This window comes from Paramormyrops kingsleyae, chromosome 20, assembly GCF_048594095.1.
Source record: "Paramormyrops kingsleyae isolate MSU_618 chromosome 20, PKINGS_0.4, whole genome shotgun sequence".
Lineage (NCBI taxonomy): Eukaryota > Metazoa > Chordata > Actinopteri > Osteoglossiformes > Mormyridae > Paramormyrops > Paramormyrops kingsleyae.
The window spans coordinates 4,424,953-4,443,226 of record NC_132816.1 but is presented as its reverse complement, the minus strand read 5'-3'; the positions used below and the strand labels follow the sequence as shown (position 1 = coordinate 4,443,226).

Below are 18,274 nucleotides of genomic sequence, written 5' to 3'. Positions count from 1 at the left end.
ATTTATCTTTAATTACATTGCATTGACACTTTTGGGCAAATATAAAATATAAATGTGTATGTGGTGGTGGGTAAAATATATACACAAGAAACACAGGGCAGCTTAGCCTTGGTCACGTTGGGTGTTGGGAGTGAGGCCAGGCTCCTCTTTGGGCTCTCTGCTCAGTTGTGGTTGTCTGGGTGACCGTGTGGGGCCCCTCCTCGTCATGGCCCTTTAAATATTCCCTTGGCAAGTGGCTTGGGAATCAAGGGCTACTTTCGCAGTTTTTTTAAATTTTTTTTATTAATGTTTTGCAGAATGCTGTCCCAGTTTTGGCGCGTGTCACACTTAGGGCTGCGTGGGGGGTGGGGCGGGGGGTGTTGGTACTGGAGCTGGAGTGTGGTTTGGGCTTCACTGACCCCGTGAGTCTGCAGGCAGCTTGACCTTACGCTCAGAGCCTCGTGGGTCTGCGTGGGTCTGCGTGGGTCTTCACGGGTCTTCACAAAGTGGACGGGAGAGAGGGATGGAGCGTCTCGCTGCCCTTAATGAATTTCGTCACACCGGTGGTCCGGGGCGTTTCACAGGTCCCCATCCTCCCCCCCCCCCCGCCCCCCCGGCGCTCATGGCATCGTCCCCACAGATGGCTGCCCCTGCTTGCCGTCACAGCATGTCACGGTACTCGTAGGAAAGGGCATGTTTGCAGGAACGACCGTATTACATTAGTTACGGCTCATTTGCGGAGATGTGCATAAGTTAGCAGTTAAAATGCGGCTCACCCCCATGCTGTGGGAGGGGGGTTTGGATGAATATGCATCAAATCAAAGAGCCAGACCGGCTGTTAGCCACAGCCGCGACCCTGCATGTGGCTCCAGTCACCTTATCTTACACAGGTAAATTGGACAGGCCAGCGCAATGCATGCTGGGAAAATGTGCTTCAAGCGTCATTAAAGGGAGCTAGAGGTAAGCACTCTCTCCCAGGAGCCATCTGTTGTACCTTTGGGTGGTACTTAGGTATTTAACCGGCTTAAATGGAAGCAGAGCCCCACACGCAGGTGAGGTATAAAGCTGCCTACCCTGTAAGTGAGGTTGATTTAAATACTGCTAACACAACTCCTGCTCCAAGCAATTATTGTTATAATGGGAAGCAGAGCCTCGACGTTTATTAACTGGCAGTAAGAGCTCGACCTCTGTAAACCTCGCTTTGGGTTACTCTGGCCCAGAATAGCCGTAGTTACTCTGAGGGGCACCCGCTATCTGATTTTTAATCCCACTTTTCTTTTTTATGTAGGCGATAAATAATATGTCAAATCAACGACCTGTTTCTTTTTTATACCTGTTAAACAGTCTTTCAGCAGTCAGTCTTTTCATATGGCAAAAATGGGTGCCTCCCGCTTTTTAATGAAAAAGCCTTTCAGTCTGGCCTGTCTGTTTTGGTGTTGCAGAGTAGAGGTTCCCCACTTGTGGTCCTGGGCCGATCTGGGCCGACTGGTTAGATGCGCTGCCCTGGACCAGACATTTCCACGGAGCACAACTCATTGGTTCTGTGAAGTGTCTGAGTATGGGAGTTTTACTTGCATGATAATGTTCTGATGACCGCATGAAAAATGATTGGTTTAGAGAGAGAACCATTGAGATTGTAGAGGACCTTGGTGCTAGAGGAGGTGGGAACAACCAATCAGATGTCTTAGTCCCAGCTCTTCTAGTTGCTTGGACCCACCTCCTTTACAATCTGATTGGTTCAGAGAGATAACCAATCATTTTTTGTTCTGCCCTCGGAACATTTTTAAGTAAAACTCCCTGCATGAAGTATCTAGGCCGAAGGTCACAGACGGTGCTGGCCATATGCAGTGTCTGCTCTGATATGCTGCAATGATGGTCACTTTGGTTCTCAGGAGCTGGCAGATGGCATATTTTATTTTACCTATTCTATTCTGGTTTATTTCGGGTGACAGGAAGGAGGCAGCCACTGACTGTGACCAATGACTTGCTCGCCACATTTACAGGAACCCTGTCACCCAAGCTCTATGTCCCTGTCACCCAGCGGGCTCATAAACAGCACTGAGTCCTCTGGATGGGACAGTAACATCGGGGATGATCAAAAAGCGGCGTAAATGTCAGAGGACATTTTGCTGGTGTCCTGCTACCCTCTTTCCCAGAATCCTTTGTCAGTAAAGTAGCTATTTAGTTGATGTGATTTTAATGCAGATTTTTACCCACAGCTAAAAAAGAAAATGGAGCACAAAAAAGTGTTTGAAATGTAATACTCATTCCCTGCCATATAATACCAAGTGTATATTATGTGAGGGCTGCCAGCAGGGGGCGGTGTCTTTGTGTGGCCTTGCTTTGATTCTGACTGTAAGTTCCATGTCTCTGCAGGCTCAGATCGCCTTCCTGCAGGGGGAGCGGAAGGGCCAGGAGAACCTGAAGAAGGACTTGGTGAGGAGGATCAAGATGCTGGAGTACGCCCTGAAGCAGGAACGGTGAGGACCTCGTTCGCCTCCAGGGTCACATGACCAAAGATGACCCTTTGCTCGCCATGACAGTCCCCCCTCCCACCCCCGAAGTGAGTGCTGGACTAATTATCGGCTTGACACACTGTCAGTTCCGCCCACACCGTGTGAGGCAGCGATTGCAGCGAAAGGACGTACCGTGGAGTTCACACTCCGTGTACACAGGGCTCCCGGCACCCGGAGCACCGACACCAGTGTGAAGGACAGATTGTTCCCATCAGCCCCTTTGCTGCCCCGCCTCCCTTCCCCACTCCCGCTTGCTGAGCCAGACTCCAGGTTCTGAGCACGTTTATGTCACCGTTACCCCAAGGCTGCCGTCGCGTGACCCTGTGCCGCTCTCATCCTCGCCTGTAAGATGCTGGGATCCCATTCGCTCTGGGTCCTCAGCGGTTTTCGTCACCCTCACAGGCTCTCGCCTCCGTCACATTTGCGAATGTCTCATTGCAGTTTTGCCAAGATTGCTTGTCTGGGGTCTCCTGTTCGATTTGAGGCCTCTTCCTGTCACATCTTTTGTCGCTGGGTAGGTTAGGGTGGTGGTTTGACCTTCCGCACGCGGCATCTCCCTGGACCGACTCACCGAGGCTTTCGGTGTCGATGTCTCCCCGCATTTGTTTGGATGTCTCCCACAGTGGCTGGAGCTCAGCCTGACCTGACCTGGAGGAGCCAGTGGCAGCCTGCTCCAGCCTGTCAGCCTCGATTATGGGGAAGCCCCCCCTCCCCCCCCCCAAATATGGCATTTCCTTTGTTGTGTTCCTAAAAATTGTTTCACATGTAATACACTCAAGCCTTTTGCTGTTTTCAGTAATCAGGCCCGGATTTTACCGAAAGGGACTGAAGAGCTTATACTCCTCCCTTCTCGAAAAGGATCATGGATAAGTGGGGGCGAGGAACAGGACGTGCAGTCTTCAGGGCCCCCGCCCTGGGCGCTTTATTCTCATTAGCGCCGCGAGCGAGCCACAGGGGGCTCCGGCGTGACAGGCCGGGCCTGACTCACGCTCACGTTCATTCTGACGTCCTCTCTGAGCTCCTGCCCAAACACGTCTCCGCTGGCTGTGTTCCAGGCCTGCAAAAGTTGGCAAATCGGTGTCAGTTAAATTAATAACTTGGCCAAGTTTTAAAGTCACGTGATGATTGTATTGAAGGTCTAATGCTCTGAACGTTAGGTCTGACGACGCCAATTATCCATTTACGTGTATAGACAAGAAATATTGTAGCTGATAATGCAAATTACATTGCCATGACAAGGTATTTGCCCCCATTCATAGTTCTTTTTGCTTATCCGTAACACTTGTGTCTGATCTCCAAACAAATTTAGTATAATATGAAGGATAACCTGAGTTAACATGAAAAAGAATTCACCAACGCCTATAAGTAAATGCCCCCCTCAGTTTGCTACAGGTACCACAACCAAGTATTATCAACAGCTGCAATCAAACTCATGTGGTAGGAGGAGATCAGTCTTCCCTTTTACAGTCCTGCTACAACATCCTTAGTACTATTGATATTTATCATATTTATCTTATATGTTTATACTTTTTATATTTTATATTTGTTCTACGAAGATGAGAGAGAAACAGTATTTCGATCCCCTTGTATGTTATGGACATATAGTGAATTGCCAATAAAAGGCTATTTGATTTTGATTAGATTTTGATCTCCCTGGGTTTCAAGACAGGACTTTAACTAGGCCACTACAAAACCTTAATTTTGGTTTGTTTTGCAGCCATTCAGAGGTGGACTTGCTCTTGGGCTTCAGATCGTTGCCCTGCTGCATAACCCAATCTCATTTGAGCTTCAGATCATGGACTGATGACTAGACATTCTCCTTCATTACTTTGTGGTCCCTCGATTACGGGAAGCCCTGAAGCACCACAGCATCCCCACACCATCACACCACCTCTACAATGTTTGGGCATGATGTGCTTTGTGTGGAAAGCTGTGTTAGCTGTTATGTCTTCCAGATAGCTCCACTTTCGACTCATCAGTCCACAGAACATCCTCTCAAAAGTGTTTGGGATTAATCAAGGTGTTTTTTGGCAAATGTTAGACAAGCCTTCATGTTCCTCTGTTGTAGCCGTGGGTGTTGCTTTGCGATTCTCCCATGAACATCTTTGCCCATTGTCTTTCTAATCATGGAGTGAAGAATGCAGACATTAAGTGACCTGAGAGAGGCCTTTCCTGTTGGCGTTATCTTTACTCTGCTGGGCCGGCCACTCCCGGGCAGATTTGCCACTGTTTTAATCCTTTTACATTTAGAGATGATGCTCTCACGGTGGATCGCTGGAGGGTTTTACAGAGTGCTTTGTACTCTTTTCCTGACTCATATAGTTTAATAAATTACATTCTCTGGACTTCAGGAAATTCTTTTGATTGAGGCTTGGTGTGCTGCTTCTTCAGACCCCTTATCCACCTCCACATTGCCGGAATGGTTCTATTTAAGTGATGTGTAAATCAAACAGCTCTGGCAGCAATTAAGCTTGGGTGTGTCTAGTTTTTTGTTACCCATTATCATTTAGATTTCAATTGTTGGTTCATTGAGTGACTAAGGGGACAGTTACTTTGTCACATGGGTGATATGGGTGTTAGTAATTTTTTTTTCTTAGGTTTATCATTTAAAACTGTGTTATGTTTACCCGAGTTGTCCTTTGTATTATCCTAATTGTGTTTGGAGATCAAAACTATTAAAAATAAAAAAAATTCAGAAAGGAGTGCAAATACTTTGTCACGCACTGTATCTGCCAGATCTCATAAGTCCCAAGATTTTTGTGAGGGTGTTCAGGTGTTTGTTGATTATGATGCAGTCTAGGGCACTCAAATCTGGACCTCGATTCCAAATCCAGGCCTTGTTTTCAGTTCTCCCAGGTAGTTAGTTTAATAATTACTGATTCTGATTGGTTAGAGGCTTCACACCTGGCTCACAGGTAAAGGAAGGCTGGAAAACCAGAAGTGCTCAGACCTCGAGGACCGTGATTTGAATAACCCTGGTATAGAGGCACCAGGTGACAGACGCAGATATGAGATGTCACATGTATCAGAGGGAACAAGCTCCGCAGCAGCAATCTAAGCATGTGATGGGCTGTGCCTTCAGTAACATACAGAACTCCAACAGCAACAAACATGGCTGAAGGCCTGATGGCCAGGAATCAGAGGCCACAGTGAGATCTGCAGCCAGGTATTTGCATAAAGACAGATAAGTGCTTCCTCGGGGACAGGATGACTGATGCAGCAGCTCAGATGGTCGCCTGAGTCTGCATCAGAGATTGTGAGATCTTGGGGAAGACTAAGCTGGCTTTAAGGCACTGGAGTGCGTGAGCGTCAATGTGTATGAGAGACAGTCATGGATTAACTATCATTAGGATGCCTCTCATGGTACTAGGAGCTCTTAATGTCTTTGTTTTAATGATACTTATAGTTCTGAAATAAAACATCTCAAGCAAAAGGCAATCATGCTGCAACATCACCCTGTGTGATCTCTGTACCAGGGTGACGTGGACATAAGAGATGAGATGTCTGGATGAGTCGGGGGGGGGGGGGGGGCATGCCCCGGCATGCCCCGGCATGCCCCAGGGAACACAAAGGGGATGCTACCAAAGTCTAATGGACTAACTGGACTAACTGGTTTTGTTTGATACCCGCCCTGACAAAATGAATCCCTCTTTGGATTCAAGGAAATCATAGCACAGTTCACACATTTTACATTTTCTTTACTTAGCAAGTGCTTTTATGCAAAAGGATGTACATTTGAGAAAGCAAAGTCAGACAGTCCCTGGAGCAGTTACGGTTAAGGGCCTTGCTCAGGAGCCCAATGGCAACATCACTCATCTGATGCTGGGACTTGAACCAATGACCTTCTGGTCACAGGAACAGTGTTCTAGCCCCCTAAGCCTGGTATGGGGAGGCTGGGGTGATATTTATTGTTGAAGGATCAGCTTTCCCTCGGCGTTTATGAGCTGCCCATCACATGTGGCTGTGATGGATGACCTTGGCCTGAGCTCAGAGCGATGTTGTCCTTTCCTCTTCACCACAATTCTGTGTTCCCTTTCCATTCCCTCCCCTTCACTTGCCCGGCACTCTCTGCTTTTTTGCCTGCACAACTGCTTGCACACTGGGTTCATCTCATCTCCAGCACTTAAAAGGTACTGCGGTAGAAAGGACAACTTTGTCTGCTAATTACAATATTAAGTATTCAAGGGAACAGTGGCGCAGAGCCTTTCTACATGAAGTTAGCTAATGTCCTCTGGTTTTATTTTCCCTCATGTACTGCTCAGTGATCATTTCATTGCAGATGCATTCATCAAAAAATAAATACTGACTTTGCAGCAGTTCTGCTTTGAAGAGTAAGATAAGGATGCTTTTAGTTTGAGGTTCATGTGTATGAATGGAAACTAGTGCTTTCTGTTACTTTTTCTTTAGACAAAATTGCCAGGTAGGCATTCTAAATACTGTTATATCAGAGTGGATGGAATGAAGGTTAATATATCACTCGTGAACCTGCACGACATTAACGAACCTGCATGGGCAAGGTGGCAGCTTCATGGCTCTGCGGGGGCCGCTGTGCTCTCACATGCTGTGTGTGTGATGGGGGGGGGTGGATGTGTGTGTGTGTAGGACTGGCATTCCTGTTAGGGTGTTTCCTATACTTGGCTCACCAAAACCCTACATGAAATAACCAGTTTCAGATGGTTAACGGATGGATAATTAACCTCAACTACGTCTGCTGATGCCTTGGGTTGAATTGGAAGTAATCCCTGGATTGTTTGTTTACTTTAAAATAGTTTATAGTAATTGCATGGCAGGCTATGAACCCCCGTCCTTGAGGCTACCATTCTGGAAGTGTTGAAGGAAGCGTTGTTATTGAGGAGCTGGTCATGTGAGGCCGGGATGGGCGGCATGAACCTTGGTAAACCCAGGTGAGTGTGATTACTGTCAGCTGTCAATCGCAGTTTGTGTTCGAGCCAATAGGAAACATTGAAGTCAGTGTCGGTCAACCAATTGGGCAACAGTTGTGCGCCTGGACTGCCAGTACCACTTTGTCTTGGAGGGCACAATGCATACTGCCCGTGCCAGGGAAGGCCCGCCAAAGGTGAGGGGGGAGAGAGGGGGTGGAATGTGAAGCTTGCCTAGTGCTCCATATGGGCTTAAACCAAACAGTATAAATTCAAACAGTGACTGACCAGGAGTCAGCATTTCCAACAGTGGCGCATTAATTCATTGTTCATACTTGGAGCCGCTCGATGTGTGGATGAATAAAGCAGCTCTTAGCAAAGCATAAAATTCTTGTGTAGCAGAACATTATCGCTGGGTCACCACACGCATATTGAAGAGCTCAATCAAGGCGAAATGAAGGCGATGTGTCTCGTTTGGAGCCGTATTCCCAGGCTGACTCGAGCGACGGTGGCGTCTTGCTTTGTGACTGATGGTACGAAGCGGCTGGCGGTGAGGCCAGTATCACAGAGGTTCTAATGGAGTGTGCAGGAGCCACAGTGACGCCTTCATTAAACCGTCCGTTTCCCTGTCTCTCTTCCAGGGCCAAGTTCCACAAATTAAAGTATGGCACAGAGCTCAACCAAGGAGAGATCAAGCCCCCCAGCTACGACTCGGGTAAGCTCCATGGAGACCATGCCGGCGTCATTCTCACCCACTGAGTTATTGCAATTTCAGCCCAAATCTGCCCCATTGGTTTTGCCCATCTGACCTTTGACCTTTTGCGTAATATATGACTCTAACCTCTGCCTTCCAGCACAGTCACCGAAATGTCACCACGTTGACATGTCCACCAATAAAGTCCTCACAAAAGAGCGCAGGGAATTCCATACTGCTAAGCTTGATAAGTTTGGGTTATGTTTTTCCTGTGTCTCCCTCTCCTGCACTGGGAATGATGCCAAATCCCACAGCCCATTTGGTAAAGTCTGTTACCTTCTGTGATCTCAGCCGGTTCCCTGTGTACCTTCAACATGCAGGCGTGTGGTCCTGAATCGCTGAAGTGATTGTTATATCTCACTAGATCTTGACTGTTCCCCTGGCTAAGTTCTCTTGGGACCCCACAGACTCTGGGACTATCCAGATTGGCTTTATACTTTTATTTCGTTGTATTGATTTAATTAACTGGTAGTGCTTTTGAAAAGTATTGTCAGGTAGTCGAGTCTTGCTTAGAAACATATAAAAGTTAACATATTGTAGAATGACAATGCGGTATGGTGACTTGGTACTTGATTGATGCAGCTGTTTACACTTTCTTTCTTTACGTCTTTTGCTTGAGTTACTGCTCTTGTTAATGACACTGGCACTGGAATGAGCCCAACACAGTGTTCATTACCGGAATGTAATAAACGTATGGATGTCGGAAGCTTGGCTGGAACCTGCTCCTCGCTGTGGAACTCTGTGCTGCTACAGAAAGAGACCCGGTCACTTTGGGCACAATTTCAGGATGGATTTTTATCTCATGTGTGAATTTGCACACATATCCTAGCTTATAAAATTCAAACATTTTCTGAGGATTAGTGATATTTCTAATAATTTAAGTGCCTGTAGGTCAGTGACAGGAACAGGACTGACAGCTACTGCGGTGGAAGATCACACAGTGATATGGAGGGGAGGGGGGGGTCTTGGCTCTCTGACCCCCTCCATGTGGTGGTGTAGGGTGATGTAGTGCAACTACAACAAGAAGCCCCTTAAATGGCAGTAATAGTCAGTGCTCCCCTCTGCTCAGCTGAAAACCTGGTTGAGGATGCAGGGTGTAGATGTAGGTGAAGACAGAAAGGTCTGCCCAGCGAGTAGGGGAGGGAATCCACAAATGCCAGCGTCTTCACGGTCCAGACCTCCGTCACCTCAGTGGGCTCAAGCCTTATAACCTCTTCGTCATTTCAAGGAAGTGTTATGTTCATTTGTGCCTGTGTTTGGTGAAGAGTTTTGTTGCTTTTTCGAAGAGACGTATCTGTCACAGTTGTAACACAACAATGACCCCAAAAGATGGGAGCCGTTTGGATGCACTGTTCATCAGTCTGCGAGCATCTTCTTGTTGGTCTGTCCATTTATATGCCATCCGGTCAGATTTGGGTTTTAGCTGCCGGCCTGGCATTTAGCACAGCGCATCTTTCAGAGGGAACCCTTTGCTTTCCAGGAATCGCGCGTTTAAGAAGCACCCTGTAGGTGCTGCTCCTAATCTGCCTTGACCCAGTTCAGCCACTCTCACCACCTCCGTAGCGGCTGCTGATGTCCGCCGCCTGCGTTCCCAGGTTTTCCTGCTTCCGTGCCATCGGGCCGCCTCGGAGCGTTCTCTGTTCCCTTTAGGGTTTTGAACAGCTCTCCTGTTCCGTGTTCGTTTGCGAGGGTTCTTACTTCCCTTTAGAGTTGAATCTCTTGTCTTGTATATCTGTGCTTTTTCTCATATATAGCAGCAGGCTGAAGCTGAAAAGGATTCACAGCTTCAGACACAAGCCTTTTGGCTCCTTCCTGAGCCGTTGCCCAGCAATGGAAATGTGAAGCATTAATGCATAAATGATGCTTTGACTTCCCCTGTTTTTGCCAGCCATTCAGAGAAGGCTGTCAATCAAGCTAAGAAATGCATCTGGCAGGAGTGACATTCTGCATGCCTGGCTTTGTGGCATTTAGTGCTGGTTTTCCATCCTCTGTTACTCATAGACTTTTGTAATGTCTGGGTGCTGGAAACACCAAACGTGGATTCCTCTCTTGGTTGGCTGGCATGGGGTGAGCTGAGGAACGGTTTGTCCCTGTCTTCCAGATGACGGGAACGAGAATGAGAATGAGAATGAGAACGACACCCAGGGTCCACAGAACAGCCAACTGACCTGGAAGCAAGGACGACAGCTCCTGCGGCAGTGAGTACCCCCCCCCCCCGCTACCTGTGGGCCTCCTTTCTCACACGCTGCATCGCTTTCTTCCTTCTGGCCCACATTCCTGCTGACTGTATTTGGAAATTGGCCAGGCTGGATAGAACCATCCATCTGTCCATCCATCTATTAAAAAAAAAACTTTTAGTTATAGGTATCGGTTTTTTGTGCTGTCTTTATACGATTGGCAAATCAGAAATGGCCCCCAGTCATAAGAAAGATGGGCAATGGTGCCCTCTGCAGGCCATTGCAAGTAGTTCTCATGTTGATTGCAATCGGTCTAGTAATCCAGGAACATTCAGAATTCACTACTGAGGCCCTAGAGCTTAAGTGTCATGGAGGGAAAAAAACTCGAGTGACATTTTAAATCCAAGATTTTAACAGCTAGAAAGTGGGGATATTCTGTTTGACTTTTCCAACACAGCGACAGGAACATTTAAGTAGTAAAACTCAGGTTTATTTTCGTTAATGTCAGTAATATTTGATGGATAGCCTCACGCCCCCTGGGTTGGGGGTTCAAATCCCACCCCATCGTATTTGTGGGGGTTCCAGGTTTTTCCATGTCATGTGGGTTTCCTCCAGGTACTTCGGTATCCTCCTGCAGTCTGAAAGCACGCTTGGCAATCCCATCCAAGGCGTTCCCTACCATGTTCCGTTAGCTTCCCAGTTTAGGCTCTGTGCTTACTGGGAGCTGGATCTGGATACGCGTTTATGGGAGATGGATCGATGTCACTGACGGATCATTTTACATTAATGGTCTTAAGCGGGCTTTCTACTTCCTGCTCTATCAGATGTTATACTGGTTCTTCAGTTCCAGTCTAGTTTTTCTTTGAGATGTGAGGTACTGTAAGCTAAACGTTTCGGGGAATATTGCGGAAAGGGGGCACTGGCAGTCGCTGTATTTGCTGCGTCATGGAGGAGTGTAGGTGCCCCCAGCTGCGTGCCAATCCCATCCCCGACCCAGGGCCGCCGTGTGACCCAAGGGCCGGGGTGAACAATCCCCTGCTGTTTATGAAGCTGAGGGCAGGTGAACGTCGGGACCGTAAGCAACACGATGAGTATGTCACGCCGCCAGGTGTGATAGCCTGTATTCACGGGCGGCTGGCTGTGTGAGCTCTGGGGAGGCATGACATCGCCAGGTGAAGAGGTGACTCCCAGACAGCCAGCCTCGCACTCCTGGGGTCTGGTTTCAGGCTTATTGTCTTGCATGTTGACCTGCACACCTCCTACAGGCTAGCTGTTAGCGGCACGCCAGCGAATCGCAGTGAGTTGGCACATGAGCGAATCGCAGAGCAGGGCCAGGCGACGAAGGCAGAGGAACAATAAATAACACTGACCAATAAATATATGGGAAATGACAGCAAACGACATGTGCGTCAGAGCAAACAGCAGCTGATTGCTGCTGATACCTAAGGCAAGATGGTTGGCGGTCTGATCATGGAGCCCCATATACACCCCCTGCTGGTGCTAACCTGTAACCTCAGGTCTGAACACCAAGCATTGCTTAACCCCCCCCCCCCCCACAATTCTGTTGGCATGATACCCAGCCAGTGCCTCAGAGTGGCTTTATAGTATCTAGCTCTGTGCCCCGTTAGCATGTTAGCCAGGCAGTGCCCAGAGTGGCCTTATAGCATCCTGCTCTGTGCCCCGTTAGCACGTTAGCCAGGCAGTGCCCAGAGTGGCCTTATAGCATCCTGCTCTGTGCCCCGTTAGCACGTTAGCCAGGCAGTGCCCAGAGTGGCCTTATAGCATCCTGCTCTGTGCCCCGTTAGCACGTTAGCCAGGCAGTGCCCAGAGTGGCCTTATAGCATCCTGCTCTGTGCCCCGTTAGCACGTTAGCCAGGCAGTGCCCAGAGTGGCCTTATAGCATCCTGCTCTGTGCCCCGTTAGCACGTTAGCCAGGCAGTGCCCAGAGTGGCCTTATAGCATCCTGCTCTGTGCCCCGTTAGCACGTTAGCCAGGCAGTGCCCAGAGTGGCCTTATAGCATCTTGCTCTGTGCCCCGTTAGCACGTTAGCCAGGCAGTGCCCAGAGTGGCCTTATAGCATCCTGCTCTGTGCCCCGTTAGCACGTTAGCCAGGCAGTGCCCAGAGTGGCCTTATAGCATCCTGCTCTGTGCCCCGTTAGCACGTTAGCCAGGCAGTGCCCAGAGTGGCCTTATAGCATCCTGCTCTGTGCCCCGTTAGCACGTTAGCCAGGCAGTGCCCAGAGTGGCCTTATAGCATCCTGCTCTGTGCCCCGTTAGCACGTTAGCCAGGCAGTGCCCAGAGTGGCCTTATAGCATCCTCTTTTATCTCAAAGTGGCCCTGCTCTACATCCCTGCTCACTGAAGCCACCAGCTGCTGGCTCGTCTCCCATGAACCCGTTGACCGCGACCAAATATGGCACCGCCGGGGACTGTGGGGGGGCGCATGAGGATGAGAGCGGTCTTTATCCGAGCCGTGCTTGGCTCACGCTGCCAAGCATTTCCCGTCAGCGGCTATTTCATCAATGGGACGTCCTGGCATGTCCGTACTGCCTCTCCTGGAATACTGCTTCCTCCCGGAGCCTTGAGAGGGGGCCACTTCTGAGCCATAAATCCCACTGTACCTGAATCCCGGGGGGGCGGGGGGGCAGGGGTGTGCCACGTTCCCTGTGAAACTGAGTGCAGACCTTCCAGATGATCCTTAGAATTGTGCACTTCTGGTGTCTAACAGGACATGTTACATGTGTGTGCTGCCATAAACCTGACACCCTCAGCCCCCCCCCCCCCCCCCCCATAAGTCACAGCAACTGGTGAATCGCATTACTCCCAGCTGACATCCCTGCCGAATGTGAAAGCAAGCCCCCCCTGCTGAGAATGGCTGGTCTGTGTGGGCCAGCGAGGTGCTGGGGACAGCAGGGGATGAATGGGGGATTGTACTGTGCCGGGCTGGGCATTCAGCCCCTCTGCGAGCGGGGAGGCTGGTACAGCGCGAGACAGGGCCTTTCTCTCTCTCAGCGCTGGTACAGGGTGATATTTCAGCGGGCGCCCTGTCAGTGGCGGCCACAGAGCTGGGAGTCCAGGCAGCTGAGCGCGGTCGGGTACGTTACCCCGCACCTTCACCTCTCCTGGGGCGGGCGCGGGGGGTGGCTGAGCGCGGTCGGGTACGTTACCCCGCACCTTCACCTCTCCTGGGGCGGGCGCTGGGGTGACTGAGCGCGGTCGGGTACGTTACCCCGCACCTTCGCCTCTCCTGGGGCGGGCGCGGGGGGTGGCTGAGCGCGGTCGGGTACGTTACCCCGCACCTTCGCCTCTCCTGGGGCGGGCGCAGGGGGTGGCTGAGCGCGGTCGGGTACGTTATCCCGCACCTTCGCCTCTCCTGGGGCGGGCGCTGGGGTGACTGAGCGCGGTCGGGTACGTTACCCCGCACCTTCGCCTCTCCTGGGGCGGGTGCGGGGGGTGGCTGAGCGCGGTCGGGTACGTTACCCCGCACCTTCGCCTCTCCTGGGGCGGGCGCTGGGGTGGCTGAGCGCGGTCGGGTACGTTACCCCGCACCTTCGCCTCTCCTGGGGCGGGCGCGGGGGTGGCTGAGTGCAGCTGGGTACGTTATCCTGCACCTTTACCTTTCACGGGCTGGGCGCGGGGGTGGCTGAGTGCAGCTGGGTACGTTATCCTGCACCTTTACCTTTCACGGGCTGGGTGCGGGGATGTGGGGTAGCTTGAGGAAGTTCAGTTGCTCTCCAGTTAGTCTTTCTGAATCTTTGAAAACTGGCCTTGATTGCTTTGCCACAGACCGTAGCTGCAGTAATTGAAATGTAAAGAGACACTAATGGTTTTATATCTAGGATGTAGATTTGTGTTGATTAGATTTCAGGCTTGTGAGCTCTGCTAATCTCTGGGTAGAGTGCATTAGTTGCATTATGATCAAGCAACTTTATTAACAGGTCTGTAAAATGCACACACACTGACTGTACTCTGCTAATTTGTAGGGGGTGTAGCTTTGTCTTTGGGGAGGGGGGCTGCATGAAGGTCTTGCTTCGGTGTGAACTCGGCATCTCTGTGCCTGTCTCTCACCAATGAGAGGCCGTGAGTCCTGCCTGTTACTGGGTCCTTGAGGTCTATCTGCTGGCCAGAAGCTGAAAGAGAATAGGTGCTGTGGCTTTTTAAAGGGCCGCTTGTGTATGACGGAATACACAGCTGGTGGCTCATTGGGCCATCCCCGTGAAATGGGACCCTTAGCTGGCAGCTCATTGGACCATCCCTGTGGGCTGGGACCCACAGCTGGCAGCTCATTGGACCATCCCTGTGGGCTGGGACCCACAGCTGGCAGCTCATTGGACCATCCCTGTGGGCTGGGACCCACAGCTGGTGGCTCATTGGGCCACCCCCGCGCCTCACACTGAGCCCTGGGCTTTGTCTGGCATGCCAGCCTCACCTGTCTCTTACCCAACAGCTGCGGACAAGCCTGTTACTCTGAATGCTTTAGATTTCAGAATGTATGTCTTAGGGCAAGGCTGCTGTAGTTATATGCGTACAGTCAAACAATTAATGCTTTGAAATGCATGAATGATGGACTGGCATCCTGTGCTACTGCGGGCACTGCACACTACATGATGGATGGATGGATGACAGTTGACATTTGCTATTGTCTATTTTTCACACTCTACACTTGACTGTATTTTGAATCTTGAAAAATGTGTTAATACTGGTCAGTCTATACATTTTAATTGTGTCACTATAATAAATCAGTATAATGAAGGAAAGTCTGACTGCCCCCCCCACCCCCCCCCCCCCGGGTTACACTGGCTCCCAGAAAGCATCTGTGTTCTGCAGCATGGTCTGTGATACCACTGTCACCTGAGGGTCCCCGGAAACTTCAAGGTTGCCCCCCTCCCACCCCGCAGGTGACTAATACTCATGGCTTCTCGGCGCCCCCTGCAGGTACCTACAGGAGGTGGGATACACAGACACGATCCTGGATGTGAAGTCCCAGCGGGTGAAGGCGTTGCTGGGCCTGGCCGGAGACGAGGGGGAGCGAGCGGCCGAGCGCAGCCCGGAAGCCATGGTGAACGGCAGCGAGCCAGCGCTGAAGGGCGGCGTGGGGACCGGGTGAGGGGGGACTCGCCGCCACGCTGGCGATCACTGTCACCCGCGTCAGTGACGACTGTACAGCGTCTGTAACATGCATGTTTCAGCCCAGCATTCGTGACATGGGTATGTTAACAGGCAGCTTGCAGCACCTGGACGATGAATCTGAGTGATGGTTAGTGACAGGAACATCTTCACTGATAAGGGTTTCTGACACCGGCCTGTTCCCAGGCACACAAGGACATGTTTCCCAGCAGGCCAAGCAGCATTGTGTCAGCAGATAAATGCCAGACATGTCATATTTATATAGGGTAAAGCAGAAGGGCTGCTGATTGGCTGTAGGAGGGAAACCCTGCAGGCTAACCCCTCCTGTTCAGCAGCTACCCTGAATGGGTGCCGTCGTTCTCTCTCTCTCTCTCTCTCTCTGCCTGTCTGCTTCTTTATTTCCCATGGGAAGGGGGTCCCAAAAAGATCCCGAATGAGCCCCCACTTGTTACAACTCTGAATATACAAAGATTGGGGTATACACAGGAAAGGACACAGAGATGACACAAAAACAGGAATATGTTGAAGTATTTTTTATGGGTGACATCAAAGACAAGAACAGAACAAAACAAAAAGTCCCTTTAAAATCTGTTCTATCTGGTGTCTAAACCAAAATCCTACACTGATCTAACGACAAAATAAAAAGGGTGGTGCCTAACTCTAACCTAGTGTATCTAACAAACATTCACCTATGTGATGCACAAGAGAAAACCGCAAGCAGGTAACTAAGAGCAAATGATATTTACAATAGAGCAATGACTATACAGCGAGGGAAACGAGGAATGGCAAGTGTACAGTATATATACAAAGCAACCAGGAATGTGGACAACTAATCTGACCCAACCTGAAAAATAACCCAAAGTGACGTATATACTAGGGGTGCAACGGTACAGGTATCCCACAGTACGGTATGTACCTCGGTATTTGGGCCACGGTTTCGGTTCGGTTTAAATACAACACTACAAATAACACAAGAAAACAAATAATAAACTGCCTCTTATTTATGTATAAAATATCTATACATGTATAAAATTCAAACTTACAAAATGTAAACAAAAACACTTTAAAAAATGTTAAAGTGCCTCTTAAAGTGCTCTAAACACTCTATATTCCACTCGAGGCTCTGTGCTTGAGCCAAATCGTTTTCGATGGCTTTGCGCGCTTTGTCATAGAGGTCGGGAATTATAACGTCGCTGAAATGTGTACGGCAGGGCACAACATAACGTGGGTCAAGCGTTTTAATTAAGTGGCAAAACCCCGCATCTTCGGCAACAGAAAAGGGTTGCAAATCTTTAGCAATGAACGTTCCCACTGCACGGGTTATTTTCTTATGTTTGTTGGATGTAGCAGGGTATGTCTGTTGAAAAGCTTTTTCGATAGACACTTGTTTACCTGCAGTTACCTTTTCGTCTGTCCTCCGTTCAGGAACCGTTATATCAGCATAACTACGCTTGAGATGCTTAGCCATATTGCTCGTGTTTCCATTAGCGTATGGGACACGTGTTAGGCAATGTTTACAAACAGTGACATTTCTATTAACTGTTTTGACTCCCTGGTCGTTGTATTCTACAGCGAACCCGAAAAAAATCCATACTGGACATTTGTACGAAGCCGGTGCTTCTTCAAACTTCTGCCTCTCAACTGTTCCGCTAGTGCTGGCCATACTTGTTTGTTTTTCTTTTTTTCTGCGTCTGCGTACCGAGCTGCGAGCTCAGCTCCAGTTACGTCAGTGTGAGAGGGCGAGTGGGTGGAGCCACAACAGTGATTGGACATTAACTCACGGTGGAGGGCTTTCGCTCATTGGCGCTTACTGTTTAACTGCAGCCTGATAAGCATTAATCGGCATTTTCAAAAGGAAGTGCAAAACCGAAATACCGCGGTACACAAGGGCGTACCGGACCGTGCAGCGCGTACCGAACAGTCTGGTATTTTACCAAGTACCGTTGCATTCCTAGTATATACAAGCATTATTCTTAGTCTCAAACAGCATAAACTGAACAATACAACCAATGCACTAATCTCTCACGAAGTCTCTCTGTCTCGCATCCGGGCCACCAGCGTCCTCTTATGGTCGGTAGGCGGGAACTCCCGAAGCCATCCGCCACTGTGCGGCAGTAGGGACCATCGGCCAATCGTCTATGGACAAGGCAACAAATCGGGTTGAAGGGGCTGGCCTAAAAGAAAGGAAGGCACGAAAAACAGAGAGAAAAAAAAAACAAAAAACAAACCACGCGGCATTGCACGCAGCACCCTTCATTCTCCCTCCACCCTTCCTCCATGCGCTCCCTCCCTTTTCTCCCTCCATGGCTTTATTATATATGTTTTTGCCTACTGTCGCCTTGCATTGCTGACATGATTTCTTCAAGCTTTGAGACACATCACCCGATTTAGTTTCCTTGGAAACGGTAATTGAATGTGCACTGACAGTTGCTAGCCCTCGCAAGGCCTCTGCAGGTAGGCATGTTTGTTTGGACCATATCAATGCATGTCATGTGCCTGTCACATGTGGACTGACATGTGTACCCTGTTATCTGTGGGTAACTGCTTCCTACAAACTGCTTCAACAGCACAAATTTGAATATTATTATAGCTATTTCCATTAGCTCAAATTTGTTGCAGGTCCATCCAAGAAACACATATTAACCTTCCAAAAATATCCTGAACACTGAAAAACATCAATTTCCGCATGATGTAGAACACTTTAAACACCAATTACTAAACAGATAATATGGATTTGTGTTTATATGTATTTTTTTGAACATTATACAGTCAGCTTTGCAGTGAAAGTAAGACATTCTATAGTCACATGTATGTAAAAACAAAATAGTAATAAAAACAGTA

General features: G+C 49.3%; 1 protein-coding gene across 2 annotated transcripts in view; it reads left to right on the top strand.

Moving 5' to 3' along the window:
* strn (striatin, calmodulin binding protein) overlaps positions 1–18,274 on the top strand; it is a 59,097-nt gene that overhangs the window by 25,748 nt on the left and 15,075 nt on the right. For both annotated transcript variants that reach the window (XM_072703274.1, XM_072703273.1), the window contains exons 2-5: positions 2,356–2,459; positions 8,017–8,090; positions 10,231–10,327; positions 15,242–15,409. In XM_072703274.1, coding sequence (XP_072559375.1) covers positions 2,356–2,459; positions 8,017–8,090; positions 10,231–10,327; positions 15,242–15,409 — 443 coding nt within the window. The remainder of the gene's footprint in view (positions 1–2,355; positions 2,460–8,016; positions 8,091–10,230; positions 10,328–15,241; positions 15,410–18,274) is intronic.